Source organism: Cryptotermes secundus, unplaced genomic scaffold, assembly GCF_002891405.2.
Source record: "Cryptotermes secundus unplaced genomic scaffold, Csec_1.0 scaffold537, whole genome shotgun sequence".
In the NCBI taxonomy this organism is placed as follows: domain Eukaryota; kingdom Metazoa; phylum Arthropoda; class Insecta; order Blattodea; family Kalotermitidae; genus Cryptotermes; species Cryptotermes secundus.
The window spans coordinates 675,091-691,526 of NW_019740661.1; the positions used below are offsets into that span (position 1 = coordinate 675,091).

At 35.5% G+C, this 16,436-nt stretch overlaps 1 protein-coding gene across 2 annotated transcripts in view; it reads left to right on the forward strand.

Annotated features, from left to right (window-relative positions):
• LOC111872495 (protein turtle) overlaps window positions 1–16,436 on the forward strand; it is a 480,259-nt gene that overhangs the window by 354,359 nt on the left and 109,464 nt on the right. Inside the window, exons 1-2 of one of the 2 annotated variants that reach the window (XM_033754723.1) lie at window positions 11,558–11,677; window positions 13,833–14,061. In XM_033754723.1, coding sequence (XP_033610614.1) covers window positions 11,648–11,677; window positions 13,833–14,061 — 259 coding nt within the window. In that variant the 5' untranslated portion in view covers window positions 11,558–11,647. Of the gene's footprint in view, window positions 1–11,448; window positions 11,678–13,832; window positions 14,062–16,436 lie in introns of those variants that run through there. The other variant, XM_023866469.2, reaches the window with a different exon arrangement.

The following is a 16,436-nucleotide window of genomic DNA, read 5'->3' on the forward strand; positions in this document are numbered from 1 at the left end:
TTAGTGGTATTCAAGTTTGTACTGAAACCAGCAGCGAAATAAACAGTTCATAAGGTGAGAAGAACATGATAATGAGTTCACAGATCCCTTGTACTCATACCCCTAAATTAGCTTGTTACTGTGAATTTAATTACATATAGATATCTTACTAGGGCATAATATAATATACATTAACTTATGTTCTTTTTTGTAATATATTAATATTCTATTATATACCAATATATTTAATAGTATATGAATTGTTTCATCAGAATATAAGATTGTTAATTAATTAGGCATTTTGACAACATTTAAATAGCCGCTGAATGTTATGAACATAAATTAAATCATAAACCCTTTGTTGTAGGAGGCTGCTGAAATTTAAGAGAAAACAGTGTAGGAGGGTATTCTGACCTTCAAGCCGCTGGCATAATTTAATCCTAACATCTAGGTCTGCTTTAACAATTTATATGATTGAGACTATGGTCATCTGTGTTGTGACACCATGCAATGTTGTAGGTGGATATCAGTGTTTTGGAGGCACGTACTGTTTCCATCTTCATGGATGAAGATGGATAGTGGGATGCAGGCTGAACACTAATCACTCCTACCCTGAAAACAGAGGCTGAATATTTCACAAGACATTGGTATCCACTGAAGAGATCTTGTGTCACAGTACAGGAAACAGCAATCTCAACACACGTTGCTCTGAAAATGTGAAACCATTTCCATGCTGGAAATGAGATACTTCACGTATAAACACTATATCCCACAGGGTTGAATATGTTGATGGAGCAGTGTCACTGAAATTAGATCTCTGCAATATTTCAGAACATCAATCATGAATTATGAAAGTAAAATAAATGAAAAAGAAAAAGTAGTCAATGTGGAATCCATTAAATTTCTGGAATATGAAGAGAGTCAAGCCAATGTATAATCATATCAGGAGCGTGTTTTATTTTGAAAAGTTAACAAGATATGCTGCATATAAATAATCAGGAAAATTAAAAGGGTAAATATTTGATTCACAACTTATTCAAGCAGGAGGCGAAATATTACATTCTAAGATCTACAATCTAATTACTTCTATTTGGCATAAGGAAAAATTGCCTGATCAGTGGAAGGAGTCTATTATTGTACCAGTTCACAAGAAGGGTGATTAAACTGACTGTAGTAATTATCAACTTCATGTAAAATTTTGTCCAATAGTCTTCTTTCAAGGTTAAGTCCATATATAGATGAAATTATTTGGGATCATCAATGTGAGTTTCGACATAACAGATCAACTACAGATTAGATCTTTTGCATTCGTCAGATGTTGGAGAAAAAATGGGAGTATGATGAGACAGTGTTGTGATATAATTGCTAAAGCAGAGTTTCCTAAAGAAGTAAATCATTATAGAAAGCAGTACTAAAACTGAGCGATTGTTGATTTCCAAGACATTTGTATCTGAAATCATTCATGTAAGCATGTTAGATTTATGTAGAGAAAGTTTGGGTTATTTAATAGATTATGGTGGATAGCAAAATATACCAGTCCATCCCCTTTTTGTTTATGCAGTTGTTCCAGCACAACCATAAGGCACATCAGTCTGTATAATCTTCAGGCAAATTTATTCCTGAAAGCAAACTAGCAAGAGACGTGGGACACTAATGTACACAGATCTAGACTTTTCTTCTTAATTATTATTGAGATATTTTATTCATTGCACAAATTTGTTCTGTAATGATATAGCTAATCAAGCATCTTGATCTTGGGAATACTGTGTATGTGATCTAATTTGAGGAAAAACGGTTTTCAAAATAGCAACTAATACAAGCATTCTGAATTCTTTCATATCTTTCAATTGTCAAAGGTATCAGGACTGTCTCATGCCTACAGGCTGGTGTGATGAATGTTGGCAGTCAGTACTGCATTGTGCAGAATGTAGGCAGACTGAATCTTTATGAAGGATCAGCTTGTTTGCCCCCCTCGTCCCATACTTGTTACATTTATTCAATTCAATTCTTTATTATTTATGGGCCGAGTCAACCGCCGCAAGGCCAATTACAGATAGAGCACAGTGTAGATACAAGTAATTATATTATGGACAATCATGACATAAAGTCAAAGACAAATTACAGGCAAGCACTGGAGGAAAAACACATTAATGCATACAAGTAAATAAACAACAATAACAATAATTTCATTAACATAAATCTAAGTTGTTTTAGAGAACTGAGAAATGAAATGTATAAATATTTAATTGTGAAATGAAAAGTATAGATATTTAGNTTGCATATGACATTAGCAGCTGCTGCACATCTAGCAGAAGGACAATTTTTATATGAGGAGCAAATATTGAACAATGCAAAGTCTCTGATATACTGGGCAGGAACTCAGGGACCAACAATTTCCAGAGCAGAAGGCCAGACTTTCAAGCCAAAGTAAACTTGAGTAAGAAAGAGAGCATCGAGGCGATGTCTCCTAGTACGTAAAGTATGCAATTTTAACTCCTCCAGGACAAGAGAATAAATGTAATGGACTTGAGGATAGATATGATTAAAACAAAGGGCCGCAAACCTCTGCTGGATGCGTTCCAGCTTGTTGGCACCGGTTGACATAATCAAATTCCACACTATGGACGCATATTCAAGCTTAGATCTAACTAATGCAGTGTACAATCTGAGCATACAGTCTAGAGATGAGAAATTGAAAGTAGTGTTAAATAAATGCAACCTTAGAGTCATTATACAATTCTGAAATTACCCCATAACGATGTTGTAACTTCGTGATGTAGAAAACTGAAATAGGTGTTAAAATTATACAGAGAGCTCACTACAGCTGTAAAAAGTTGTAGTTGTGAAAATTGCTGTCCACATGACAGCATCAAGGGCAACCAAATAAATATAATTAGTTGAGATGTAATTGAGATGAATAGTGTTATGTTCTCTCTTCTTATCAGCATAATGTGGATATACTTATATCTGAATATCGGATGTGCTAATCATGAATTACCCCACCTCACTGCCCCATCTCATATCTCTGTCTCTCTCTATCTCTGTGGCTGTAGAGGTGCTTTTGGTTCTTACTTTATCATAGTATGTTTGCATAAATTGTGATTCTGTAATTTCTTATGTATATTATGGAATTTTCTGCCTGAGTTTGTTTGCTTTTATTGGCTTCTTTGCACTTCTGATAGAGCAGTTGCTTTAAGGAAATGCGGGCTGTGCTATTCCTGCTACTGCACATTAAAGCGATTATGTGTGTTTGTATATTCGCTTTTGTGTGTTAAAAATGGGAGAAAATTTGGTTTGTGTAGACAGTTTAAACATATAATGCTAATGCTGTGCATGGGCTGATATTATTCATTTACTTTTAAGATAAGTAAGAGAGAAAATGTTTATTTCAGATGGAGGCATAGAGGAACAAATTATTTTAATAATTACATTTTTGTACATGTTAAGTACAGTTCTTTTTATATACTAGTGGCATCATCGTCATTATTATTGTTGTTATTTTTATTATTATTATTATTAGATTCTAAAGTGCTCTGACGATGGTGTATAACACTAAGAACTACTGGGGTTTTTTGGACTTTGCCTATCTTCTGTATTACAAAAACTAGGGAATATGGAATTTTGGAAAATGGATCTTTTTCTGTCCTCAGGTGAAAGGGGGAGACACCTACTAAGTTGGGTCCCCTAGAAAAAGCTTAAGAAAATTGGAAAACCCATGTCATTATAACTACAGCTACATAAATCCCTGAGACTGGGATTTTTAAAAAGGAGATAATGGGAAAATATGCAATAAAAATTGTGATAAAACATGCACAGACCTGACACTACGATAGAAAAGGGTGTGAAAATTTTATTCAACAAAAATAACCAGGAGACCAAGCCCATGAAAACCAGTGCATAGGATTAAGTGGAGAATTTGTAAAAACATTTTGTGCCTACAGCTAGTGGCATTTGTGGAGTAAGAACTGAGTTGCCAACCTCACTGCTGATAAGGGGGAACCAGATGGGGGAAATGTCCAAACTGGGTTGGCTGATTGGATTGGTTAAGTATGCAATGTGGGCCAATTCCCTGTATTTCCTATACCTGCCTTTACTTTTTTTTAAGATTGTGCCTATGTTCATGGAGCCGCAGGGCCAGAGGTCTGTTTGTTTTGCAAATGTAGCTTCTGCCACATGCACAGAGAATGCTATAGATGCACTATGCTGTCTGATGCAGATCTCTTTCCAGCCTTGTTTTCATGAATGTGTGTTTAGTTTTGAAAATCATCCCAATGTTATATTGAGTCCCTACATGTTTGTACTAATCAGAAACAACCTTCACATTTCGAATATACACAGAGCCCAGAGGCTTTTCCTTCACATGTCTGCTACCCTTGGTATTAATAGCTGAATCAGTGAAACCTCAAGGATAACTGTTGAGCTGGAGATCATATTCCAGGCTACTAATTTCATTAAACAGATCTTATCATTCTTGGCATATGGTAGAAGCTCTATTGTGAAGACTTTGAATTAAACCTATTTCACATATGGCAGATGGTTAGGTTTGAAGTTGAGATATTGGTGAGTGTGGGTGGGTTTTCTGTAATCTTAGGTGACCAATATTATCCCTTTCCTGATGAGCAGAACATCCAGAAAAGGAATCACTCTCTCCAACTCTATTTCAATAGTGAACTGGATTGAAGTCCTTAAACTATTGAGGTGACTGAGGAAATTCTGTAAATGCTGGGCCCATAAGGCGTGCTTAATCAATTCAATCAGCCAACTCAGTTTGAACATTTCTCACAGCTGGATACCAATATCAGTAGTGATGTTACAAACTCACAGAGAAGATCAGTATATGTTACAGATTCTTCATGGGTTTGTATAAGGTTGTAGTCCCGAATGTTCTGTTTTTACTCCACAGATGGCGCTGGAGATGGACACAAATGGTTTAACAAATTCTTCATGTAATCCTATGCATTGGTTTTGATGGGCTTTGTTTGTTGGCTAGGTTTGTTGCATAAAATTTTCATGACCCTTTTTATCTTAGATTTAGGTCTGTGCATGCTTTTATAACAACTTTTTTTTTTTTTGCATATTTTTCTGTTATCTCCCTTTGACAGTAAGTGGTCTCAGTTCAAAAATACAATAATTATGCTTATTATTATTGTTGTTGTTATTTTTGTTGTTATTGTTATTATTGTTGAATATAGTATGTATATGTGTAAACCATTACATTACAAATGTTTGCTTTTGATAAGAATGGCACACTTTGCTCCCTTGCAGTTTTTCTTGAATTGTTAGATCAATTTGTGTAGTAGTACTTAATGCCAATGCTGCTGTGCTGCTCAGTTGCTAGCTGTGCTTGAGTAGATAAGACACAGAAAGTTTAATAAGGGATAGTGGTGTTAAGTGAAAATTATTCCATTTCCTTCTGTCAACTTATTCTTATCCAAAATTATTATGTGATTTAGTGTAATAATTTGTAGCTATATATAAGTTATATTCTCATAAAATAATTGGTTATGCAAATTTTAAAATATACATAGTTAATTTATGGGAGAGAAGGGGAGATTTATTATTACATCACCTTTAGTACATGGCTCTACCATCCAGTATTCGTCTGCAGGGAAAATTACTTTGAACAACTTTTCCTCTTTTTATTTGCATTGTGTGCATGGTGCATATTATATCATATGCTTATGATAGTTTTGCTTATCCCCCTTATATTAATATTTCTACTGCCATATAAAAGGGCAAAATATCACACACATAGTACATATACTAATATGGCTGCTAAATTATTTTATAGTTTGCTCCTTTATAAATCAAATTAACTTCAATGCTATATTATCTAGCAGTCTTAGCATGGTCTGATTTAAAGGTGAACATATTTTTTCAGCAGCAACACAGCAAAAGGGAATTAGTTATATATTCAATATTCATGTATAGTACAGTAGAATGTATTTAAATTTCACTCTCCACAAATGTTAAAGATAAATAATGAAGGGATTTAGTAATCTTCCAGAATATGATAAATTTGTGTAAAGGAATATTAGAAAGTATTTTGTAGTGAAAGTAAAACCTCTGTCTCTGTCCCAGCAGAAAGACTCCATCATTTATCAACTAAAAATATATCAGATGTTGTAATTGCATAGTGACCTACATATATGACATTTTCTGCAGGTCTTTCAAGATTATACTCTGATATGGTAGTGGACATGTAACGCATATTCGTTAAAGTATATGTCATCAAGGGATACAGAATACATATGTAATTCAGAACAGATTGGCAATTGGTTCTGTACTACTTGTAACTAGTTCTTGTTTCACAAGAGAACTAAATGCTCAGCCATATAGAGTAATTTTTTTATAGTTAAAGATGTCTATGAAATTCTTCTAAACAAAGGCATATATAAGCAGAATTTTTTTCATCCAGCATGCATACCAGTACACGATTGATACTCACACATACTAGGAAATTTTTCAGAAGTCACACGTTTGTCTGAGCTTTCTAAGTTTTGGCCTTAAGGCTTAAACCAAGCATGAAAGTACTGGCAAACATGTTTTTAGAAAAAAATAACGCTGTATATGACAGCAGCAGTTATTGCATAGGCACAATAAAAAGTTTTGGCTATGTTTATAGTAATATTCATGGAGTCAAAATAAAGATATTTGCCTGTATTTCAAATTTGGGTTAATATAGGTGCATAGATACAAATTACATGTGTTAGGTAATTTATACATTTTGGGAAAATCTGCTAGAGTGCTTATTACATTATGAATTTATATCCATGTTATTTCCCTCCATATTTTCAGCAAATTACATAATTCCCTGTTTCCTACAGGAAATGAAGGTATTTTTTGCCCACCTAATTTTCAAGAGAGGTATTTCTAAAGGTGAAACAACATATTCTTACCTTGTTTATATAATTGAAAAGTGCAAAGCAGAAAGTACTTCACATGAAATCATAATCCAATTCATTTTCGTGTTTCATCATAACAATACTCATTGTAAATTACCACATGCCAGTATCACAGTTTCCAGCTTCTTACTGCAATATCTGCAAACATGTCACCATAATTCTACAAGTTGCTTATTTAATCTTGGTTTCTGAAAATGGGATCAAAAGTTAATTAAACTTTTGGCATTAAGTTATTTTTTATTTCTATAAATTTAAAAATTTGGGGTGAGATCAGAAGAATTGAGAAAACTCTGCTATGCATCATATGTTGCACAAATTATTAGACCGTCTGTAGAGGAGCCTAGTAGCAATTTACCATTCCTTGAAACCAAATTGCAAGCTGTATTCAAAATAATAAATACTGTTTGTTTATTTATGGGCCATATATTATGTTTTCATCTGTACTATGAGGTTTGCTTTATTAATAATTTAAATAAGTTGTACAATACACTGGTTGCTACTTTATTAAATCATATGACATATGACATGACATTTCAAAATTATAATGCTTCTTAAACCACATGACAAGGTAACATAAATGCAAGACTGATGCTTTAATTTCTGTAATTATAGCTACTGCAAGGAACAGTGACATCATCTGATATGAAAGGGTATCTGAATTTTAGATTCAATAACAGTTTTACTAGTATTGCTTGTTTTTAGCATATAGCTAAGAGATCCTTTGAAAATATGGCATAGTTCAAATATTTGGAAACGACAATAACATATCAACTCCTGATTCAAGAGGAAATTAAGAGGAGACTGAATTTTGTGTAATACTTGCTGCCATTCAGTCAGACCTTTTGTCCCCTCCTCTGCAGTCTAAGACATAAAAATTAGAATATCCAAACTATAATTTTACCTGTGTTTCTGTATGGGTGTGAAACTTTGTCTGTGACATTAAGGGAGGAACATAGACTGAGGGTGTTGAAGAACAGGGTGCTGAGGAGAATATTTTGACTGAAGAGAGTTGAAATGACAGGAGGTTGGAGAAAACTGTATAATGAGGAGCTTCGTAACATGTACTGTTCGTCAAGTATAATTTGACTGATTGAGTCAAGGAGTATGAGATGGACAGGGTCTGTAGCACGAATGAGGGAGAAGAGGAATGCATGTAGGATATTGGTGGGAAAGCCAGAAGGAAAGAGACCACCAGGAGGACCAAGATGTAAGGGGGGGGGGGGGTTGGATGATATTAAAATAGATCATACAGAGATAGGATGGGGTTGTATGGACTGGAATGATGTGGCTCAGGATATGGACCAATGGAGGGCTCTTGTGAACATGGTAGTGAACCTTCGGGTTCCAAAAATTGCTGGGAAGTTTCTGAGTAGCTACACAATTGGCGGATGCTCAAGAAGGGCTCAGATCCATGAAAATTAATTAGTTAGTTATTATAAAGAGTCTAACCAGAATTATAAATTAGTATTCATACCTATGAGTAGGAGCCAGGATAGTGTAGTCAGTATAACAACTAGCTATAGGCTGGACGACTGAGGGGACAGAGTTCAAGTCCTTTTAGGGTCATGAATTTTCTGCTCTCCACGTTGTCCAAACTGGCTTTGGGGTTCACCCAACCTCCTATCCAATGGATACCAGGGGCTTTTTTTCCCAGGGGTTAAAGCTACCGAGCCGTGAAACTGACCACTCACCTTTAGCTAGTGCAGAAATCTAGAAAATGTGGATCCAACTCGCCCATATGCCTTCATGGCATAGTGCTTAATTAGTTAAGCACAGGGACAACTTTACCTTTACCTATGAGTGTAATGCATAATACCAACCCTAAAAGTGTCAGACGTGAACGCTAAGTTTGATTTCATTTGCATGTTCATAATTTTTAAGCCAAAGAAAAATGTGCGATACAAAATTGTGGGCGTCTTTATTTTATGGTTCAGTTGTTTATTGTACTTTTTCACACTGCTAATGAAATGGTTCGTTACTTACTCTCATAAATTTTAAAATAGTTTGCATATGTATAAGCACAAGAGTGATTAAGTAAATAGGTCACAAATGGAAGTAAAACATTTAAAATTGATGTAATAAGTTTTCTATGTGTATTACTAGGCAGCAGCATGGTCCATCTTCATGACAGTATGGGTAGCAGACGTGCATGCGCTTGGTCCGAGGCTGGTCTTAGTAGTCAAAATGGCAACCGTGCTCGAGGGTGTACTACCGAAGAGCGATGTTCTGTTGTGCGTTTTTTGTAGGTGAAAGGACTCGATGCAAATGATATACATAAAGAAATGATTCCTGTGTGTGGTGGGAAGTATTTATCGCGTAAAGCGGTTCACATGTGATCAAGAAATTTTCTCAAGGACATTTGAAGGTCGCAGATGATTCCCGACCAATTTTCCTGGGTGAGACTGTGACAGTAGCAAAGACTTCTATGCTGCGGGTTTCAACGCACTGGTAAAGCAATGGGACAAGTGTATCAGTGTTGTTGGAGGATATGTCAAGAAATACGTATTCTTTCCAGGGTTGATTATCACATGTTTTACGTTTAATATCCATTTGTGATGTGTTTACTGACTCTCCCTCCCGTTTGGTGTGGTTGCTATATTATTTTGTGTTTCAAATTACAGTGACCATAACAAAATTTAACACTTCCCCAAGCCTTCTTATGATGCAAATATTTCAGGATCCTACCAGCAGTGAATCATAAAAATTTTGTGGACATTGAAATTTGCTACTGCCACATTTAATTTTATGATTGTAGCCCCTTTTTAAAATTCANGTACATTCTGCATATATTATTACCTCTCCTATAAAAAAAATACTTTGGGGAAACATGTTATTGTTTTATTTTTAGTACATGATTTTCTTGTATTATGCATTAACTTTCTTCAGTTTGAAAGCACTGAAGCATTCAGACTTTTTGCTTATCATTTTTACATTTTTATCTTTTATATACGTTAACCACAAATACTCCTACCATCCATATGCTAGATATTAGGTCAGTGCATTTTCACCATTTCTCATCACAAGACTGATTTACTTTTTCTGTTGCATGATAGAAACTGAACATGATTTATACATGTTAAGAGTTCTCCATGTATATAAGCTTGTATTGACTGAGGAATGTCATATACTCGTATATTAGGACAAGATAATTGTTTGTGAACAGCTGCAAGAATTTGCGACTGATATGCACCAGAAATTTGTAAATAATGAAAAGCTTTCTCATTTAAAGGGTTCCATTAACAGTAATTTATTAAAGTAAAATAAGTAGTCTTCTTTCAAAATTTTTAAACACCTGTATGCAATAGGTCATACATATAAGAAGAATATACGTATATGTGTATTATACCAGCTGTCTCAGATGTGTAATGAAAATTTGTGATTATTTATTATTTCTTCTCACAAGCAAATAACAGTATTTTTTTATTACACGCATATGAGACTGTTGGTATAATACACATATGTATTCCACAGAGAACACAAGCGGTATGCAACTCTATATAAAAATAAATAGAAGAAAATACAAAGACCTGAATATTCTGGTGGTTGATATTGCACAGCCTCCAATGAAATTAGTAATTTAAACAAGCGGTATGCAACTCTATATAAAAATAAATAGAAGAAAATACAAAGACCTGAATATTCTGGTGGTTGATATTGCACAGCCTCCAATGAAATTAGTAATTTAAACAAGCGGTATGCAACTCTATATAAAAATAAATAGAAGAAAATACAAAGACCTGAATATTCTGGTGGTTGATATTGCACAGCCTCCAATGAAATTAGTAATTTAAACAATGAATTGAAATTCTTAACATGTGATGCATTTGTAGTTTGTTAAGACTTATTGTTAAAAAAAAAGTTAAAATTTAATTTTTGGGAAAGAATATCTGAAATCAATCTTTGCACATTTAAGGTGTGCTTCTGATTAGCCTGGTTGTAATTTCATGGATTTCAGTTCCGAATGTTAGGAAAGAAAGTCAGATTTTTTTATGCATCTTCAGTGCTCCAGTTGCTTAACCTTAACCTTAACTTTTTTAACTGCAATATATTCCTTACTGTATTTAATGGTCATATAAAAAAATAAATATTATACATTGTTTGGTGTGCACAATTTTTGTATGACTAAAAGTAACATCGAATGTTATTTGTGATTTAAGATACCAAAATTATATTATTTCGTTTTTCTTGCTTCTTAATTGTTGCAATATTACCATACAATGAAATTATCAAGTTCTGATAATGGTTTTTGCAAGTTTAACGATTTTCTCTGAATAAACATATGTAACATTTCCAGTATTTTGTTTCTTTAAGTAATTGGTATATCTTTGGAGGGTTTTTTTTTTTTTTTTTGCAGATTGGTTGTCAGACTTGCTTAGTGACTTCTTGCAGTACTGTGTACCTTTACAGATAACTCCCCAGTACTCTCACCATATTTTTCAGGAATATAGATTTTAAATTAACATGAAGAAAGTGATGACTTTTATATTATATGTGATGTGTTTGACTTATGTCATCCTGGGACTGGTTTTGCAAATTGCATCCATCCTGGTGATGATCTCTGTAGGGTTTGGAGATTCCAGTCTACATCTGGTATGACAGTTACCCTACACATAGTGGTGAGGGGTATGAGGGACGTGTGTCCAGAGTTTCACCAGACTCCCCATATGGTCTCGCTTCCCTCAACCTGACCAACATCCGTGAGTCGGACCAGGGATGGTACGAATGTAAAGTGGTGTTCCTCAATAGGAACCCCGGCTCCAAGAATGGTACCTGGTTTCATTTGGATGTTCATGGTAAGTACTCCATAATGGTGATTACTAGGGATGCAGATGTATATCATCTTGGGATCTGTAGGGTATATTTGGTGGACAACAATATGAATAGATTTCAGTGCTGCATGTTCAAACTCTTATTTTTATTGTAGAAAATGTACATAAATTTGAAGCAAACTTCAACCACGATACAGTTATGGTTGGTTCTTTTTATTTTATTTGGATTTTGTTGAACATGGAGAGGAGATCATCCTGGAATTGTAACAGTGGTCTTCAGTTTAAAATATCACTTTAAGAAACCTGATGATGACATAAAGTGGTGGAAACATCGAACATATTACCTGATGACGAGATAGCAGTGCAAGAGAAGAATGAGGTAATTAGTGACCACAATGTGTTGAAGAGCATGACATGACAGAGTAGTCCAGGAAGTGACCCAACATTGTTTTCTACGAATATTTCAAAATTTCAATATAAATATTAATGCTATATTTGGTTGCTGCAACTGTCAGATATTTAGTCATTTCACTACTAATCGACTGTCAGCCATTAATGAGTAGTGAAGATCATTAATGGAAGTTTGAACCAACCAGAATTTGTCAATACAAGAATTAAGCTACATTATTCCCATGCATCATATTAAATTTGATGAAAGAAAGTCACTAATTGGTAGTGAGCTGAAGGATCATGATAGGAATGCATATATAAGTTCATAATTTTGACAGTGCTAATTTTGTAGTGCGAATTCAGCGAAATATTGGGAGTAGGAATTTACAGCTGGACGAATATGAGCAGATTCAAATTTTAACATAGCATTGCTGGTGTAGCAAAAAATATGGAACCCTATGTTTGTCAAATGTCCCAAATCTAATTCTTGATCTGTTCGTGAATGTGACCTATGTCATCCTGGGACTGGTACTGAAACTTGCATTGATACTGGTGATGATCCCTGTAGAGTCTCATCATTTCAGCTTACATGTTGTGTGGGAGTTGCTCTACACATTGTGGCAGTATTATGAGGGACATGTGTCCAGAGTCTCACCAGATTCTTCCTACGGTCTTACTTCCTGCAACTTTACCAACATCCATGAGTGATCTCCTTGAGTGTCAAAAGCATCCGGATAGCAATGTTGCTGGAGTATGTGCAGGACAATTTCAGAGCTTACATTCAGATTAATTATATCAAGGCATATTGCTTGACTTGGAATTGGAGAAGTGTCAGGAATGACTTGGTGGGGCCAGAAACTGATAGGCATTTGGAATAATAAGAGGAGGACTGGAGATAAATTTGGTGTTATGATAAAGGAACTTAGCTTTCTTCTATAAATATGTATGGTAATTTCACATCCTTCCAGTCTGAAGTTCTTCAGGCATCACCAAGATAAGTACGATATCTCACTTTGCAATAATATATGTAGGAAGGGTTATCAAAGGAAAGTAGTTGTATTGCAAATGTTTGCAATGCAAATGGTAGAGCATGATGTTACACATTTGTTATATCATTTTATCATTTTTTGTGCATATTGAAGTATATACAAGTATATTATTCCTTGGTCAAAACTTAAATGCATGAACATCTGGAAAATCTCTTTTTGTTATATAAGTTCAATCCCTAGCTAATCACCAGTGAAGGACATTCGGGTGGAAGTGAGTACCATTCTTCAGTGTGGAACGTATAGGGGAACACCACTGTAGGTTGTTATGGAAGGAGAATACTGCCTGGCTACATTAACTTTTAATCACTTTCTTGGCCTAGTTCGTCTTGCATTAGCAGCAGGGAAGTGTGAGGGAATGCCTACTGACTTACATAGCCATGTGACCTCTTCCTATCCCCATCATGATATTCTGATTAATATAATATTATTATGGCTTATTATATTTTATACATTCTAAGTTAATGTGATTGGGTAACAGTATCTGAGGCATGGGACTTCTCTTTGGTGAGGTTTACTTGTCATGTCTGAAGCCCATTAACTTGCCCATTTGCTATTCGTTTTATAGCTTTACTTGCTTCAGGATTTTGTATGGTGACATTTGAATTAATTTTAAATGTCAAAGGGTTGTTGATAGTGATACTCAGAGGGGGCAGCGGTTGTGTTTTGTGTGATGTTTTTGACTTGTGTAACGCTGGCGCTGGGTGCTAAATTTGCATCCTTCCTGATGATAATCTCTGTAGGGTTTGGAGATCCCGATATACATCTGGTATGACAATTACCCTACACATAGCGGTGAGGGATATGAGGGACGTGTGTCCAGAGTCTTGCCAGACTCTCCCTATGGTCTTGCGTCCCTCAACCTGACCAACATCCGTGAATCAGATCAAGGGTGGTACGTGTGTAAAGTGGTGTTCCTCAATAGGTCACCGGGTGTCGTAAATGGTACCTGGTTCCACTTGGATGTTCACGGTGAGTACTTTATAATGGTTGCTATAAAAGACATAATTTGTATTCAGATATTTACTGGAACTTGCAGCCCTGTCTTTACATTTTGTAAGGGTGGAACATCTTTACACGTGTGTGCACATTTTTCATACAAGGACCTGTTCAACTACATTGAAGTTATCAGTTACCAAATTAATATCACCGAGAGTTTGTGTTGAGCAATCCTGATTCAGTCCCATATGATTTTGCTGGGATACTGTATAGATATTATATATTTTAATATCTTTACATCCTATGTACACATGTGTAAAATGCATGCCAATAGAAATGGAAGATTACTCACACCACACTCAACTTTAACTCATTAAGACATGTATTGTGATCCTCTCTGTTACCAGTGAAGTGACAGAGCAGATTAAGAAAGCAGCAGGCAGGGAGGTAGCAGAAACTAATAAGGAACACTTTGAGAACTGATATATAGAGAATGGTAATGCTGGATCAAGCATGCCCCAGCTGAAACATTTCAGAATCAAACATCAGTTTCTGAAGCTGTTAATGCATTGTGAGATTGGTGGTTATAGGATATAGCAGTGAGCAGATACTATAAAATTGCATTCTTGATGAGAAAGATCAGTGTGTAAACAGATTTTAGAGTCATTTAACAAACCAATTCTGAATTGCAATATTTGGTACCTCACATCAGATGAAGAGAGAAAAGAGCCTGGAAGATCATGGCAGTAAGATTCTAGTGGGAAATTAATTAACTCTTGTCTCCTTCTCCATCTACCAAATGGTCACTTTCCACAAGCATTTCCTGCTGAACTTCTGTATGCATTTTTTGTTTCCCTGTGCTCTCTGTATGTCCAGTTAATCATAGCACCCTTTATTTAACAACCATACTACAAATAGGACAGTTGTATAAATGACATAGTTCCGTGTGTAATACTGCATGTTATATCAAATGCATCATATGAGATATAAAAATTATTAATCGTATCCTGAAAGTGTTGTTAAATACCCAGCTCTATATATATCAAATATATTTTTTTGAGGCTCTGGACACAGGGAGTACCCTACTGTTAGCAGCTGCATACCACCTCTAATGCGTAGAAGCAGGTCACGTGGACACCTGCCATGCAGTAAGTGCAGTGTTTGCCGCCAACTTTCCATAAAAGAGTTTCATTTTTCTAGTGCCCATGTTTTCTGGAAAGTAATAAAGTCCAGGTTAACCTTGAACCACATCTGTAAACAAGCAAATGAAATATGACACTTTGTCTAAGAATTTCACCATAGAGACATATCAGTGTAAAGTATCACAGGTTCTGAACATTGACAGTAGATGCAAATGAGAGTTTCACATTCTTGCTGCTTTGAATCCTTTGAAAAGAGTTCATGGTATCTATTGACTAAAGGGATGGATGGGCCCTAGAGCCATTCTGGATATGGCGGCAAAGAGAAAAACTGCCTCTGCTGGAAAATGAACCCCAGCTGTCCAGCCATTAGCATACTTTAAGATAATGATAGGCCAGCTGAATAGTACACAGTTTGAAATGAATGTAAATTGGTATTTTATTTAACTAACCAACTTCAGACTATTATATACTATTATAGCAGTGCTCCAGTCACCATAAGTCTTTGATCTTGTGGTCATTAATTTATCATAGAACAAACCATCCACAAGTTTACCATATCAAGGTTCCATAGGTATTGTCAAAGTTAAAAAAGAGAAGGAACAAGTCATTGTCTCCAAAATTGATTTTTTGACAGAGCTGAAATAGATTTTGATAGTCTGAGAAGGGGGAAAGTCTTTGAGCATTTGTCAGTTCACAATCCAGAAATTTAATATCTAAAATCCTGTTAGAATCTCAAAATAAATATAGCTGTCACACAAGTATATATTGTGACATGGATGGCACAACAGGAAGTAGGGGTCACGTGAACTGTGCGGTCTCGCAAGTGACGTCACTCCTTCCATCAGTATGCAACGCTCGGTAAACACCCCCTCCCCCTTGGTGACATAATAGAAGAGCAACTGTGTCAGGCAACCATTGCCGCGGTGACGTAACAGTACTTCCCACTGTGACGTAACAAGGAGACACCGCTGTTGACAGGCAACAGGGAACAGTATAGAAAGCCAGCTGAGCAGTATGTGAGCAGAGTGTGTGATCAGGAGTTACACAGTGCGGATCGTGAAGTTGCCGAGTGCAGCAGAAGTCTAGCAGTCGCCGAGAGCAGTGGATGTAATTGTGATACTGCCGATGGCAGTGTGACGTCACTAGCGAGACCACGGAGTTCATCTGTAATGATAAAATTGAAACATGTTAATTTTAATGACAGGTGTTAAACATATTACTATTAAACCCATGTCTCAATACATTCTGGCTACAGATGAGATTGAA